The following is a 13,928-nucleotide window of genomic DNA, read 5'->3' on the forward strand; positions in this document are numbered from 1 at the left end:
GCGCATGCATCGCAGTGCACGTGCGCGACTACTCCACTGCGATCGGGACTGAGATCTCAGTGACTATGCAGAGTGATTGACAGGAAGGGCAGTTTGTGTGTGGTGACAAGGGGGTGTTTGGCAAAACGCAGACGTGCCAGTGCGTTTCATCGCCGTTGTAGGGGTGTGCATAAATTACCCACTGCGATGCCTTATGCAGCCTGAGGTCTCATAGGTCTGACATTGTACAAGTGTGTATGAGGCTGTGATGGTACTCTATTGGGGTGTGATATGTATTACCGCCGGGCGCCTATCCGGCGGTTCAATTCCCGACAGCGGCTGCCCGACAAAGAAGGAAATCCCGATCGTCCTAAAAGGTAAGTATTTACTAACCTAACCTAACCCCCCTAACCCTCCTTAGGGGTGCCTAAACCTAACCTCCCCCCTGTGCCTAAACCTAATCCCTCCTTCCCCGCTGCCTAAACCTAAGTCCCCTGGGTGGGTGCCTAACCTTAACCTCCTCCCGGTGGGTGCCTAACCCTAACCCTCCCTCCCCCTAGCCTAACCCTAACCTCCCGGGAGGGTGACTAACCCTAAGTCCCGCCCCGGGAGCCCTAAACCATCATCGGCTGTCCGCTGCGGAGCCCAGCATCCACTCGATCGGGATGCCGGGCGCCGGTCTCCAGACGTCGGGGAAACAACAGGCGTCTAGATTTAGACGCCTGTCATTTGTCCCTAGTCAGGATAAAGCAGTTTGGAAGCCGGCGGTCGGCATTTAGACCGTCGGGTTCCAGACTACATCTCCTCTATTGTACCGATGGTTTTGCAGTCTTGCTACACATTACAGATATGTGTAAGGTAAAGAGGGCGTCCTTATGTAGTGCTGTGACGGCATAGCGATTGCAATGGATTAGCATACCACTGCAGTTGAACTGTAGCTGCAACTGCAATAGCGATCCGTAGTGAATCAGGCTCTAAGTACAGTTTTCAATAGAGATGTGCCATTCAGGTCTCGAGAACTCCGAATCAACCTGAACTCCGGACAGATCCGAGTCGCGGTCCTAATCTCCTGAAGAGATCTGGATAAGTCTGAGATGCTGTTCTTTTCTTCCAGCGGTTCGGAATTCAGATTTTAAATCCAAATTTAGGGTTTTGGATTGCAAAAATTACATGATTTTTGCGGTCTTTAAAAGTTTTTTTAGTGTTTTTGAAAAAAAAATAAAAATCCAGATCCAAAATTAAAACAAAAACACAAAGATAAATCGTCCAAAACCAAAATACAAGGCTCAGCGCCAGTGACGGCTGCAGAGGTGGGGATGCAGCACAGTCCAAACTTCAAATAGAGTAGCCTCACCAACTGGCAATGAGACCAGGCCAGTGAGGTTTGGCAATGTTTGGTGTGGCAGTTGGTGTGGCAGTTGGTGTGGCTCTCCTATTTGAATTTTGGACTGCACTGCAGCCCCACCAGTCAGCGCACATTTCTAGTCTATATAATAAGCGAGAAAGCATGTCTGTCTGTCCTTTATGCACTTGGCTCCACCAAATTTGGAAGGTTGGTGTAGTTTGACAAGGATTAGGTTTTTCACCTAGGTGTGAACTTAGTTAGGGCCACACACTGTCACAAAATCCCTAAAAACCGGGACACTTAAATTACACAGGGGCCGGGGTTGGCTCAAGTTGAAACTGGCAGTCTGTCAAAAACCTGTGTGAAAGCTACAAAAATATACTTTTAACCTCATGGTCTTTATGGCTCATGCAAGTTCATATTAAATCCAGAGTTAGGCCTTTTTAAAGTGACCATATACATTAGTCAGCCCTCTTTGTTTACATAGAAGGGCGTAACAAACTTTGGGGGCCATATATCAAGATCTTAAAAGGGCCCCTCCAGAGGTAAAAAAACAAATACATTTGCCCTCACACAGAGCCTAACCAGGTTTTGCCATACAGTACTACCCCTTATACACATAGTCACGCAATAGTAGTGCCCCTTATACATTATGCCACACAGTAATGCCCCTTACACATTATACCACATAGTAATACCCCATATAACACATTATTCCACACAATAGTAGTGTCCCTTACAAATTATGCCACCCCAGCAACTCACCTGTGTCCTTCCAGCAGCCTCTCGCCTCCCCCTGTGTGCCACTAGCAGCCAGCAGGATTTGGGGCCAGGTCACTAGATAGTTACAGCTGGCGCAAAAGTGCAGTGGCAGACATGGACAGACAGTGCCGGCGCAACTTGAATCTGGCGCCAGTCTCGAGCCAATTGGAGCTTGCAGACTGGCAGCCAATCAGGAGCCTTTACATCGGTCTACAAGCTCTGATTGCCTCGCGACCAGTGGCGCTTCTCTCCATGTCTGCCTGCCAGTACACTAGCTGTAATCAGCTCGCAGGCCATTACCAAATCAACACCGCTGATACCCGGGCCTCCTCGGTGGCCCCAACTGGACAGGCCCACCTTGTGTGCGTGACTGACTGCAGGAAGTAGCTTTGGCACCATAGCAGCCACACCCCTTGCATCCATGATAGTTATGCAATTGCTAGCATCTTATTAGCAAACAGTGGGGTCCTTTTCAAGATCAATGGAATGGGATATAGGCAAGGACAATATAAACAAATAAGGGCTGCAGGTGTACTTCAGGGTACAGTCTTCAACCCAGGCAAACCTAGGTAGCTAGTTTTCAATAAAGTAAAAACTGCAACTAATACCATTTAGGTAAATGTATTCCAACAAGAGCTTCTCAAGGCAGTGGGTTGTACTCTATGTACAGTAGACAGTTACAGCAAGATCAGTGCTGCAATGTCCCTGTAGTTTACTTGCATCCTTTTTTTGAATGCAATTTAAATATTATCTAACTAGACAGACACTAAAAGGTTTTGCCTGATGCACAAAATGTTGACTATAGAAATTTAAAGGTTTGTTGAAATAAGGATTGTAAAGCATATACACTATTTGGCTCACGGTATCCCTTTATTTTTCTCTAACCTGGAACACCCATTATTATAGCTGCTGAAAAAAAAATCTATCCATACCATGTTATCAAAAGTGATAGGTAAATAAATTAAAGCATTTTATTTGATCGGTGCCTGGGGCAACACTGTCACCCGCTGCTACCTGATCCTGCTTCCAGGAATAATATATACATACATGAGATATGGGTATTTAGGCTACAAGGGATGAATGAGTCATAAGGGAGTGCACAATATGGGACGTGTGTAGGTATACCTGCCAAGAAGCTATGTACCTTTACAAGACGACATTTGAATAATGACAATTATTTTGCATGGCAATATAACTGTATTAGCTAATTAAAAAAAATTGGAGATAGTTATAAAACTATGTACGCCGGAAATCTGATTTTGCTAGAAACATGACAGTGTGTATAAGTGGTTGGTTTCTATGGATTAAACAGACTTTCTTCTGTGCTCTAATTTTCATAAAATGTCCTCAAATTACTTAGCAAATCTGATTAAACATAAGTAGTACAGCAATTCAGTTTGATTAACAATGTAATTTGCCTACAAGAAACGAAATGTAATACACCCGATCACTTTCAAATTGTGAAAAAAGAAGTGTAATGCTGCATCAGAAAACAATTATCACCTTGGCTTAAGTTGATTGCATACGCTTAACAAAAAGAAGGGAAAAATAATTTAAAGGGCAAATGCTACTGCCTCCTGCATAAAGTACTGGGCGTAGTGTTTGGAAAACCTTGGAATGTTAAGAAGTGATCAGCTATTAGAAAGGGGTTTGTATACAGAGATTAGAAGTGCTTGGATTTAGATTAACATACCAAATTGATTTGGTCACCTCTTGCCAAATACAGCACTAGCTACAATAAGCCATAAAAACATATGAACAGGAGTTAATCTGCACATAGATATAGGGGCATATCTATAATGGGTGCAGTGTGTGCGGTCCAGGGGGGCCCCACACCGCACACCCTGCACTCATATTATTTTAAACGTATCTGTCTGTGGTTCCGCGTCGGGTGTCAGTACTGCTCAGAACACTGGAAAATGGCCGCCGCCATTGTTCTGCGCATGCGTAGTAGACTCCGGGCACAGTCTAGTGCCCGGAGTCTACTAATGCTTCGGTGGCTGGCAAGCCGCATCAGTCAGCTGCCGGCCACCATGGAGAGAGGAGGGGGCCCTGCACGGGGGTAGTGCACACGGGCCCCCTCCTCTCTTAAGACACCCCTGCATAGATACAACCAAATTGTTTGATGTAAAGATTACATATGATGTGAGAAATGACTATAGTACCATTAGAATGGTAAACAGCCATCATTTTACTAATTATATTAGTTCTGTCCATTCTACTATTATAAAGACTCAGAGTAGGTTTTATGTTACATAATTGTTGTGCGTCATATCTAGGTCCTCAACTCAAGTCACTATGGGGGGGCGATATAATTCAGCGCAATGCTGAATAGCCCCAGGAAGGAGTTCCCAGAGCTATTCAATTCACCGTGCTGTTAAGACCGACTACAACCACTTAAGTCGGAGAATGCTGGTTATCGCGCCCTTATCTAGGCGTTTAATCGCGCTAAACGGCATTCTCGGAGAAAAGCGCCGGCCACAAGGCTGTTAGCACCACGGTAAGCCAGAAAACAGCATCACGGCCTGCACTTCGGTCGGATTTCTGCTCACACCTAAATCATACGCAATGACGCAATGACAATGTTCATGTAGATGAGCAGTTTTTTGCAACGGCGCAAAAATTTCAGAAATATATATGTATATAAAAACACTCAGTTTCAAAATAATGAAAAAAGAAAAAATAAGTGTATAAAAATGTCATAACACGGAATTAATCCACAATCATTTTAAATTATTTAATTATGCCACTTACACAAAATAATATGAGATATGGTAAGAACTTACCCTTGTTATCTCTATTTCTACGAAGTCCATAGGGTTCCACAGGATACCTTGGGGTATAGGTGATGACGTCAGTCTTCAGGCACCACAGAGTTAAGGTTTTCAGCCTCCCAGGATGCATCTGGGTCCCTCTCCTATACCCCGCCCCCGGGCCAAGGCATCTCAGTTACGTCACAAGCCATAGGCCGGAGGAGGAGAAGAAAGAGAGAGAAGAAAAAAAAAAAAATCTGGACACTCACAAGAATCACATTCTCACCATAGGGAGACGGAAAAACCGGTGACCAGAATAAAGCCCATCTGCAGTACAGGTGCGACAGGGCGGGAGTCCTGTGGAACCCTATGGACTTCGTAGAAATAGAGATAACAAGGGTAAGTTCTTACCATATCTCATATTTTCTACTTCAGGGTCCATAGGGTATCCACAGGATACCTTGGGGATGTCCCAAAGCAGTATCCTTTAAGGGTGGGGACGCTCCTGTGCTGAGAGGAGAATCCGCCGCCCGAAGGAAGCATCCTGAGAGGCAAAGATGTGAAAAGCGTAATACCTCACAAAGGTATTGACAGAAGACTACGTAGCAGCCTTGCAGATCTGAACTGCAGAGGCACCACGTCTAGCTGCAAACGAAGGACCCACAGACCTAGTGGAATGAGCCCTCACCAAGGAGGGAACTGGAAGACCTTCATGAAGATAAGCTTCTGAAATTGCCATACGAATCCAGCCTGCCAAAGTCTACTTTGAAGCAGGCCAACCCTTTTTACGGAAGCCATAGAGGACAAACAAGGCGTCCGACTTCCTAAAAGAAGAAGTGTGGTCAACATAAATTCTCAATGCCCGCACAACATCCCAAGTGGCGTCACCCACTGAAAGTCCAGGTGAATTGAAAGCCGGCACAACAATTTCTTCATTGATGTGAAAACTGGATACCACTTCGGGAAGGAATCCCGGACGAGTGCGAAGCACCGCCCTATTCCTATGAAAAATCAGAAAAGGGGGTCTACAAGAGAACCCGTAAATCCGAAATCCGTCTGGCCGAGGCAATGGCCAGAAGGAATATGGTTTCAGCTGTAAGCCATTTAAAGTCCACTGAGTCCAGTGGTTCAAACGGCGGCTCCTAGAGAACTCTCAGGACCACAGCCCAATTCCAAGGCGCCACCGGTGGAACAAAAGGTGGCTGAATGCGAAGAACACCTCGCATAAAGGTGTGCACATCAGAGAGCGCAGCAATCCTACGATGAAACCAGACTGACAGGGCAGACACCTGCACTTTCAGAGAAGCCAGGCGAAGCCCATGATCCAGTCCCGCCTGTAGGAAAGCCAACACCCTAGACAGGCGGAACTCCCTAAGGGAATACCCTCTAGGTCTACACCACCGGAAGAAAGTATGCCACACACGATGGTAGATTCTTGCCGAGGAAGGTTTACGAGCTCTTAGTATGGTTTGCACCGCGGAGCTAGAAAAACCCTCTGGACCTTAGCATGACCGTTTCAACAGCCACACCGAGTCAGGTCCGGGTGAAGACAAGGACCCTATGACAGCAGATTCGGTCGTAATGGTAACCTCAGAGGAACGTCTACTGACAGACTCTGGAGGTCGGAGAACCAGTGCCGTCTGGGCCACTCGGAAGCTATCAACAGTAGCGTACCTCCTTCTTGATTTGAATTTCCGTAATACCCGCGGAAGAAGGGAAAATGGAGGGAAAAGGTAGGCAAACTGGAACGTCTACTAGACGGACAGGGCATACACCAGAGACGCCTTTTCGTCTCATGTTCGAGACCCGTACACCGGCAACTTGTTGTTGTGCCGGGACGCCATGAGGTCTATCTCTGGAAGACCCCACTTGTCCACCAGACTCCGAAAGACGTCCTGGTATAAAGACCACTCTCCCGGTTCCTCCTTGCTGGTTTAAATAGGCCACCGTGGTGGCGTTGTCCGACGGGACCTGCACAGGGTGACCCTGGAGAACCGGCTGTGCCCGCTGGAGAGCTCTTGACACTGCATTGAGCTCCAAAATGTTTATTGGAAGCTTCGCTACCGCCCGAGTCCACCTGCCCTGAAACAAGTGTGGACCCGTGACAGCTCCCCAGCACCGGAGACTGGCGTCCGTTGTTAACAGGACCCAGTTCGCCACCCAGAACGGGCGACCCTTGTTGAGGTGGGTCATCTGCAAACACCAGGTTAGAGACAGGCGAACATCCGGAGTGAGCCCCATCGTCTGGGACTTGAGACACTGAGGCAATCCATTCCATCTGGACCGGATCAATAGCAGCAGAGGTTTGGAGTGAAATTGGGCGTACTCCACCATGTCGTATACCGACACCATTGAGCCCAATAACCTCTTTGCCAAGTGTATCGACACTCGACGACACTGCAGACAACTGCGCACCCTCAACTACAAAGCAAGGATCTTTTCCTCCATCACAAAGATCCACTGCTGCCTGGAGTCCAATAAGGCCCCGAGGTGCAGGATCCTCTGAGACGGGGTGAGAGTGGACCTCTGCCAGTTTGTCAACCAGCCGTGACGTTGCAGTACCGCAATCGTCAGATCCAGATGGTGTAAAAGAAGCTCTGGAAACCCCGCTATCAACAGGAGGTCGTCCAGATAAGGCAACAGTCGAACTCCCTGCGTCCGCAGGAGAGCCGCCATGACCGCCATGACCTTGGTGAATACCCGTGGAGCAGTCACCAGGCCAAAAGGCAGTGCCCGGAACTGGAAATGTTCGTTGCAGATTGCCAATCTGAGGAACTGCTGATGGCGCAAAAGAATAGGGACATGCAGGTAAGCGTCCTGGATGTCCAATGACACCATGTAGTCCCCAGGTTCCAGTGCCAGAATAATGGACCGCAGGGTCTCCATCCGAAACAGAGGCACCCTCAAGGACTTGCTGAGGGCCTTTAGGTTTAGTATTGAATGGTAAGGCCCATTGGGTTTCTGCACCAAAAATAGAATGGAATAGAAACCCAGGCCCCTCTGGGAAATTGGAACATGCACTGCGACCAGCATCGGGCGAACTGAAGCAGACGCCCCCCACCTTGGGGTCCCCCAAAAGGAGGCCTGGCCCGTCAGGCCGCAGGTTTGTTATCTGACCTAGGAGCCGGACGTCTGGTACTCCAGACCTGTTTCTTGGGCTTGGACAATTTCTTGGCCCCATCCTGCCGTGGAAAGGACTGTACTTTAAGCCTACCTTAGGCCCTGTGAGGCCAAAAGGACGACCCACCAGCACTAGAAGGAATCGTAGCAGACAGAAGACATGCAGATTTTGCTGCTGCCAACGTAACTACAATTTTGTCCAGATCTGGACCAAATAGTACCTGTCCAGACCTTCTAATCCCTTTTTGGAATCCGCGTCCGCTTTCCAAGAACGCAACCATAAGGTGCGACGAGCAGCCACGGCTGCAGAGGAGATCCTAGAGGTGAGCATACAAATAATTAAGGCCGCTTCATTAATGTAAGTGGCCGAGTCTCGGAGAATGCCCACCAACTCGGTCTGTTCAGCCGAACAGTCAGAGTCCAAAGATGCCTCCAAATTATCCGCCCAGCGCTCCATAGCTCTGGCTACCCAACACACGGCCAGAGCCGGTCTGGATGCTTCCCTGCAAGGGAATAAACGGATTTGAGGCAGATCTCCACCTTGCGGTCAGTGACATCCTTCAAGGATGACATCGAAGGCATAGGCAACGTGGCACTTTTGACTAGGCGTGTGACATGTGAATCCACTTGCGTAGGGGATTCCCGCTTAGAAAAATAATTGACCGCAAACGGATAAGCCACAGCTAAGCGTCTCTGGGGCTGAAACCGTTAACCTGGATTTTTCCACGCCTCCTCTAAATGATCCACTAATTGATCAGAAAGAGGGAACACCGTAGCCTCACCCTTAATATCCTTAAAAAGGCATATATGAATGTGGCCACCAAAGGATCAATATCCTCAATAACTAAAGCCGAGCGGACCGCTCGAATAAGACCAGGGATATACACCTTGGACTTAGCGTCCGGCTCTTTGGTACGGAGAGGTTCTTGGTCAGATAGATCCAGAATCTCCCCATGATCTGACGTCTCATCGTCATCCCCATAAGGAGCAGATAAAGACGCCACCGGCCGTTATGAGGCCGCAACACAGACTCCCCCTGTAAAACATCGGACAAATGCTGAACCGATGTAGTTAAGAGTATTAACCCACGCAGGCTCCGGAGAAACCTGGGAAGGGACAGGGAGACTGTGGGGTACCATCAATTGTCTCGGGAACTCCCGCATGGGTGACGACACCACTGACTGCTGGGACAAACCTGTCTGGGTAAACGCAGGTGGCGGAGCTAGCTGGCCCACAAGGGTTGTAAGCGCCTTAGCGAAACAAACCCAGGGAGGTTCCTGGACCGTGACCATAATCGGCCGTGACAGTGCCAGGCACTGGGGGCATAACCCCTCCGCGTTACCCTCCCCCTCCACTATTGGTACCTTACATTTAGTACACATGAGCTGGAGAGGAAAATCAGTCTCAGACATGATGGTAAGTATGTGACACTCACACCTATACGTATTGGTATAGTGTGAATAACACCCTGCACACCGTGCACCGCAAGGGCTTTGAGCAGAGCAAGATCAGGGACAGTAATAAGGCTGACAGTAGAAAGTGAAAGTACAGACAGCAGGCTAGCAGTTCAGTCACATACAATGCAGAAGAAACAAATCCCTGCACTATTAGCGCTGATTCTCAACTACTCAGACCCTCAGGCTGGTAGGACTCAGCGGTGCATACACTTACCTGTGACAAACAGAGGAGAGGTATGCTGGGGGACCCAGACCGCAATGCCACCGCTCACAGGCTTCCAGCAGTGTTCACCATGCTTTAAAGATGGCCACCGAGGAGCAGAAGATGAAGGAGGCCGGCCTGGGGAGGACAGCTGACACACTGTGGCCAATCAGGCAGAGCAGAGAGGCTGTGTGCAGCAGGGGAGGCGCCGGCTGTGAGACAGGGAAAGCGCGCTCCCCTGGCATGCATTTAACCCCTGGGACGCCGCAGTGCATGCCGCTCAGCAGCGGCCCGCTGTCCCAGGGGGTAGTGGAAGCGCAGGTTGGTCGCCTGGCTCCATGCTGCAGCCAGTCCCCAGGGAGCCCCCTGCCTGGGGACTCAGGACCATGTGACCAGCGGGGACCCACCGCGGGACCCCGCTGCTTACCTGCATCCCCTTGGATCCGGCCATGGTCCAAAACATCTGGGGACACCGCTAGCCTTGACCCCAGATGTCTACCAGCATCCCCGGATCAGTACCGGCGTTCTGGTACCGGCGGGGTGTAGGGGAGACGGCATGGACGTCAGTACTGACTGTCCATGCTGTACTCCCAGATGTGCAGCCAGCGCTGCCTTTAAAAGAAACTTCAGGGGCTCTTCATAGCCCCCCTCTGCACAGTGCCTCCGACTCCGGCCAGGCACCGACGAAACTGAGATGCCTTGGCCCGGGGGCGGGGTATAGGAGAGGGACCCAGATGCATCCTGGGAGGCTGAAAACCTTAACTCTGTGGTGCCTGAAGACTGACGTCATCACCTATACCCCAAGGTATCCTGTGGATACCCTATGGACCCTGAAGTAGAAAAACCTATATTTTGTTGTGTCTTTAATTTAACAAACACAATCTTCTTCAAAAAAGGTACAGATTAAACATTTTAACTGAAGCAATTATTATTTTAAATATCTAATTGGTTAAAAGTGGTCGGCATTACACAGTATTGCTTTACAATGATGAGATTTGGCCTCTAGTGCACTTGTGAGTGCTAAACATACAAAGTAGATTGCCTTTCTTTTCATCACCTCAAGTCCACTAATCACTGCCAAATTTGAAGTTCACTATATATGCATTATAAATGTTAAATCAGCTGTGGCTTTCAGCCGGAATACATTACATTACATTAGGGATCAAAGCTCTAATAGTGATGTAACATCAATATCATTGTTTTTTTTTCTTTGTTCATTTGCACTGTATGGTAAGAGTCTGAGTGTGATTCAAACTTACTGTCTTGCTGACGTATGTAGAGCTAGTGTTCATGCAATGCAACCCTTCACTGTTGCAGCAGCCCCCACATCTGTACAGGGAAACACAGGGGGGTTTAAAGAAAGTGTTTGTTGCAGCCCCAAACTCTTTTCCCACGTCTACACACACTTCACGTGGCATGCATTGGGTTTTTCTCCATTCTGTCTCAATACCTGCAAAAAGAGAGGAAAGTTGACAATTCATTTTATTTGTAAGGTTAACATCCTACAAGGAGTCAAATGTCTGTTAATGACCAGTGATTGTATATGAAAGCTTCTCATGCCAGTCACATAAATGATCTCATACTTTTATAGAATTAGCTCAACAAACATTTTGTTTTGCAACATTTAAAACACATTCACAAATACAGATGTTCCGATACTACAATAATTTTAAGTTGTTTGTAAATGTATGAACACTTGTTATGTAAGGCAAATGTAAGATAATTAGCACTATAGTTTCCTCTATGTAGCTTCGTGCAATGATGCTTAATACAAGCCAGCAGCAGGGACGCCCAGGGATCCATTGCAAATAATTCAGCAAGGTCTTCACACCATGAGGCACTGGCCCCAGTGGTCGTAGGGTACCACCAGTAATTATTATACCAATTCCATAAACCCATGCAGTGCTGTGGCTACAATGGGCCTTGGGTACCGTTGGCATTATACACACACTGTGGATCCTCTGCCGCATTTCAAAGTTGAAGCCAATAAATTACAATTGTTATGGAGAGGAGAAAAAAAGTAGAGAGAACAAACAGAACTAGAGGACTATCAGATACTATGAACAGCAAGGAAAATTTGGAAAACAGGTGAAAAAACTAAATCTCCCACCTACTATGATTAACTTGGAAATATTGAGCTACAAGATAAAACAAAAGAGAATTATGCAAGGAGGAGATAATGTGAGTACCATTAGCCCAGCCCCTTGTAGTGAGCAGGAGACCCAGACAATGGATATCATACAGAGTTAGGAGATGCCACACGTCTTGGATTTTCAGCCCTTTTGGGCATCCTTTCCAGTGTTTCGACAACTGTGTCTGGGATGCTCAAATGTCCTGGTTTGCGGTGGAGCCGGGGCCGAGCACTGGAGGGTAGAAGAGAAGCCAGTGGGAAAGGCACTGGATGGCGGAAGAGAAAGTCTTGTGACATGGTCCCTGGCGGTCAGCAGCATGTTAAGATGTCATGACGGCAACTGCGGCTGGCCTCCATCTCACAGAGCCTACGTCTGCTTTCCTAGCATGAGGAAGCAGATGCAGGAGGTGGCATCACTCAGCTCAGTGACACCCAGTGCAGACAATAGACCCCTTGCGCACACTGGAGGAGAGTGCAGCCTAAACTGGGACGTCAACTCATGAATAAGGAGGCGTAGCCTCATGGCACATCCCCATGTCATCAATCTTGGGGCTGCCACCAGAGACTCTTCCCATCCTCAGTGATTAGCTACAGTCCACACCCCCCTAGTGACACCAATGAACATGGGCTCTGCAAAACAAATTATCTACTAAGCCCTCTTCCATATTTTGCTTTTCTCTTTTGAGATTTTATATTTATTTTTATGCTTTTGATTTTTATATAAGTATACAATTGTTTTATTGTGTATATTATGTTATTACAATAAATGTACTGTTTTTGTAAGAAATAAACTTTTGGTGCTTAATTATCGGATATTTAATTAAAATTATATTTTTGGATCACTAAATACTGATGGATTAATAAATTAATGTCCAGGATGTACCGTTGGATTAATAAATTAATGTATATCCAATTGAGGGTGAGTACATTTTATATAATCTGTAAAGTATAATATATCGGTTTCAAATTGATCTGTACCATGGTAGCACCATATTGTGTCTCTTATTATATCATTATGGAGTAAGAAAATTACAGGACTGCAGAGAGAGCAACTACCGTAGGATAACCGTGTGATTTCTGTCCAACGCTTTTTTACTACCAATCAAGAGTGATGTGATATATTTACATATACAAGTTGTCCGAATACCATTACGGTACACACTATTATCACACCTTTTTCCCCACATATGCCGGGATACCCATTTGGAGAAATTCTTGATCAGTCATAGGAAAGGGAGTGCTGGAACAACCCACCCTTCCCCTATTTCATTGACTATTTAAGGAGCCCAGCTGAAAGACCCTAACTGATCCCGGCTGCACATCTTTTATCTCAAAAAGTATCTGGCGTCATGTACTCCGAGTCTGGCAAATAATTTTGACACCAGTAATTGTTGTGTAAAGCAGCAAAAATACTCCATATACTACTAAAAATAAACTACATTACCACCCTGCAGTAAGGGAAATAATATATATATTTGTTTTTCAACTTAGTCTTGGGTTTTTGGTCTCAGAAGACTGTCTCCCATCATTTATACTAAATCCTATTTTCAGTTTAAGCTCACAGTTCTAATTTATAATTATTTAAGAAAGCCACCACCAAAGAGAAAATGTTAGTTAACTGATAAATTGTGTAATTACTTTCCTTTAAGAAAGTTAAAGAGAGCAACAATGAGAAGGTGTTATGCTCAATGTGCAGTGCTGTGTTTGCAATTGCCCATGGTGTGAGGTCTGACACTATGGTTCATATAAAAACAAAAACACAAACTTGAATCTTAAGCCACGTACACACTGGCCGATATTGTGAACGGTAACAATATCGTTATCGCTCAATCGTTCTGGATGTGGTGGGTAGGCCCATAACCTTGGCCAAGATTATGCTAAAAACCTCTATTGATTGCAAAATTCTATTGCATTTATATATATTATTAATAATTTGGAGTTGTGCACCTGAGATTTGTCTGTTTTTGTGCCTGCAATTGGTCTCATCAGGTAGCACCTCCCATTATATATATATATATATATATTACAGGGTGTGCAGTCCAGAAATCTTTCCCATATACTTCATAGCCAGTGTAACAAGTTTTACAATGCCTGCGTAAACTATACCTGCCTTCCCTTCCGATTCGGCCAGGAACCTCCCGAGCCCCCCGAACGACAGGCAAGCCTCTCGGCCCCCAGT

The 13,928-nt window shown here is 46.7% G+C and overlaps 1 protein-coding gene across 2 annotated transcripts in view; it reads right to left on the minus strand.

The window, feature by feature from the left end:
• Positions 1-13,928, minus strand: part of VEGFC (vascular endothelial growth factor C) — a 203,223-nt gene that overhangs the window by 42,831 nt on the left and 146,464 nt on the right. For both annotated transcript variants that reach the window (XM_088446962.1, XM_088446963.1), the window contains exon 3: positions 10,878-11,068. In XM_088446962.1, coding sequence (XP_088303088.1) covers positions 10,878-11,068 — 191 coding nt within the window. The remainder of the gene's footprint in view (positions 1-10,877; positions 11,069-13,928) is intronic.

Source organism: Taudactylus pleione, unplaced genomic scaffold (genome assembly GCF_031769625.1).
Source record: "Taudactylus pleione unplaced genomic scaffold, aTauple2 ptg000408l, whole genome shotgun sequence".
Taxonomy (NCBI): Eukaryota; Metazoa; Chordata; class Amphibia; order Anura; family Myobatrachidae; genus Taudactylus; species Taudactylus pleione.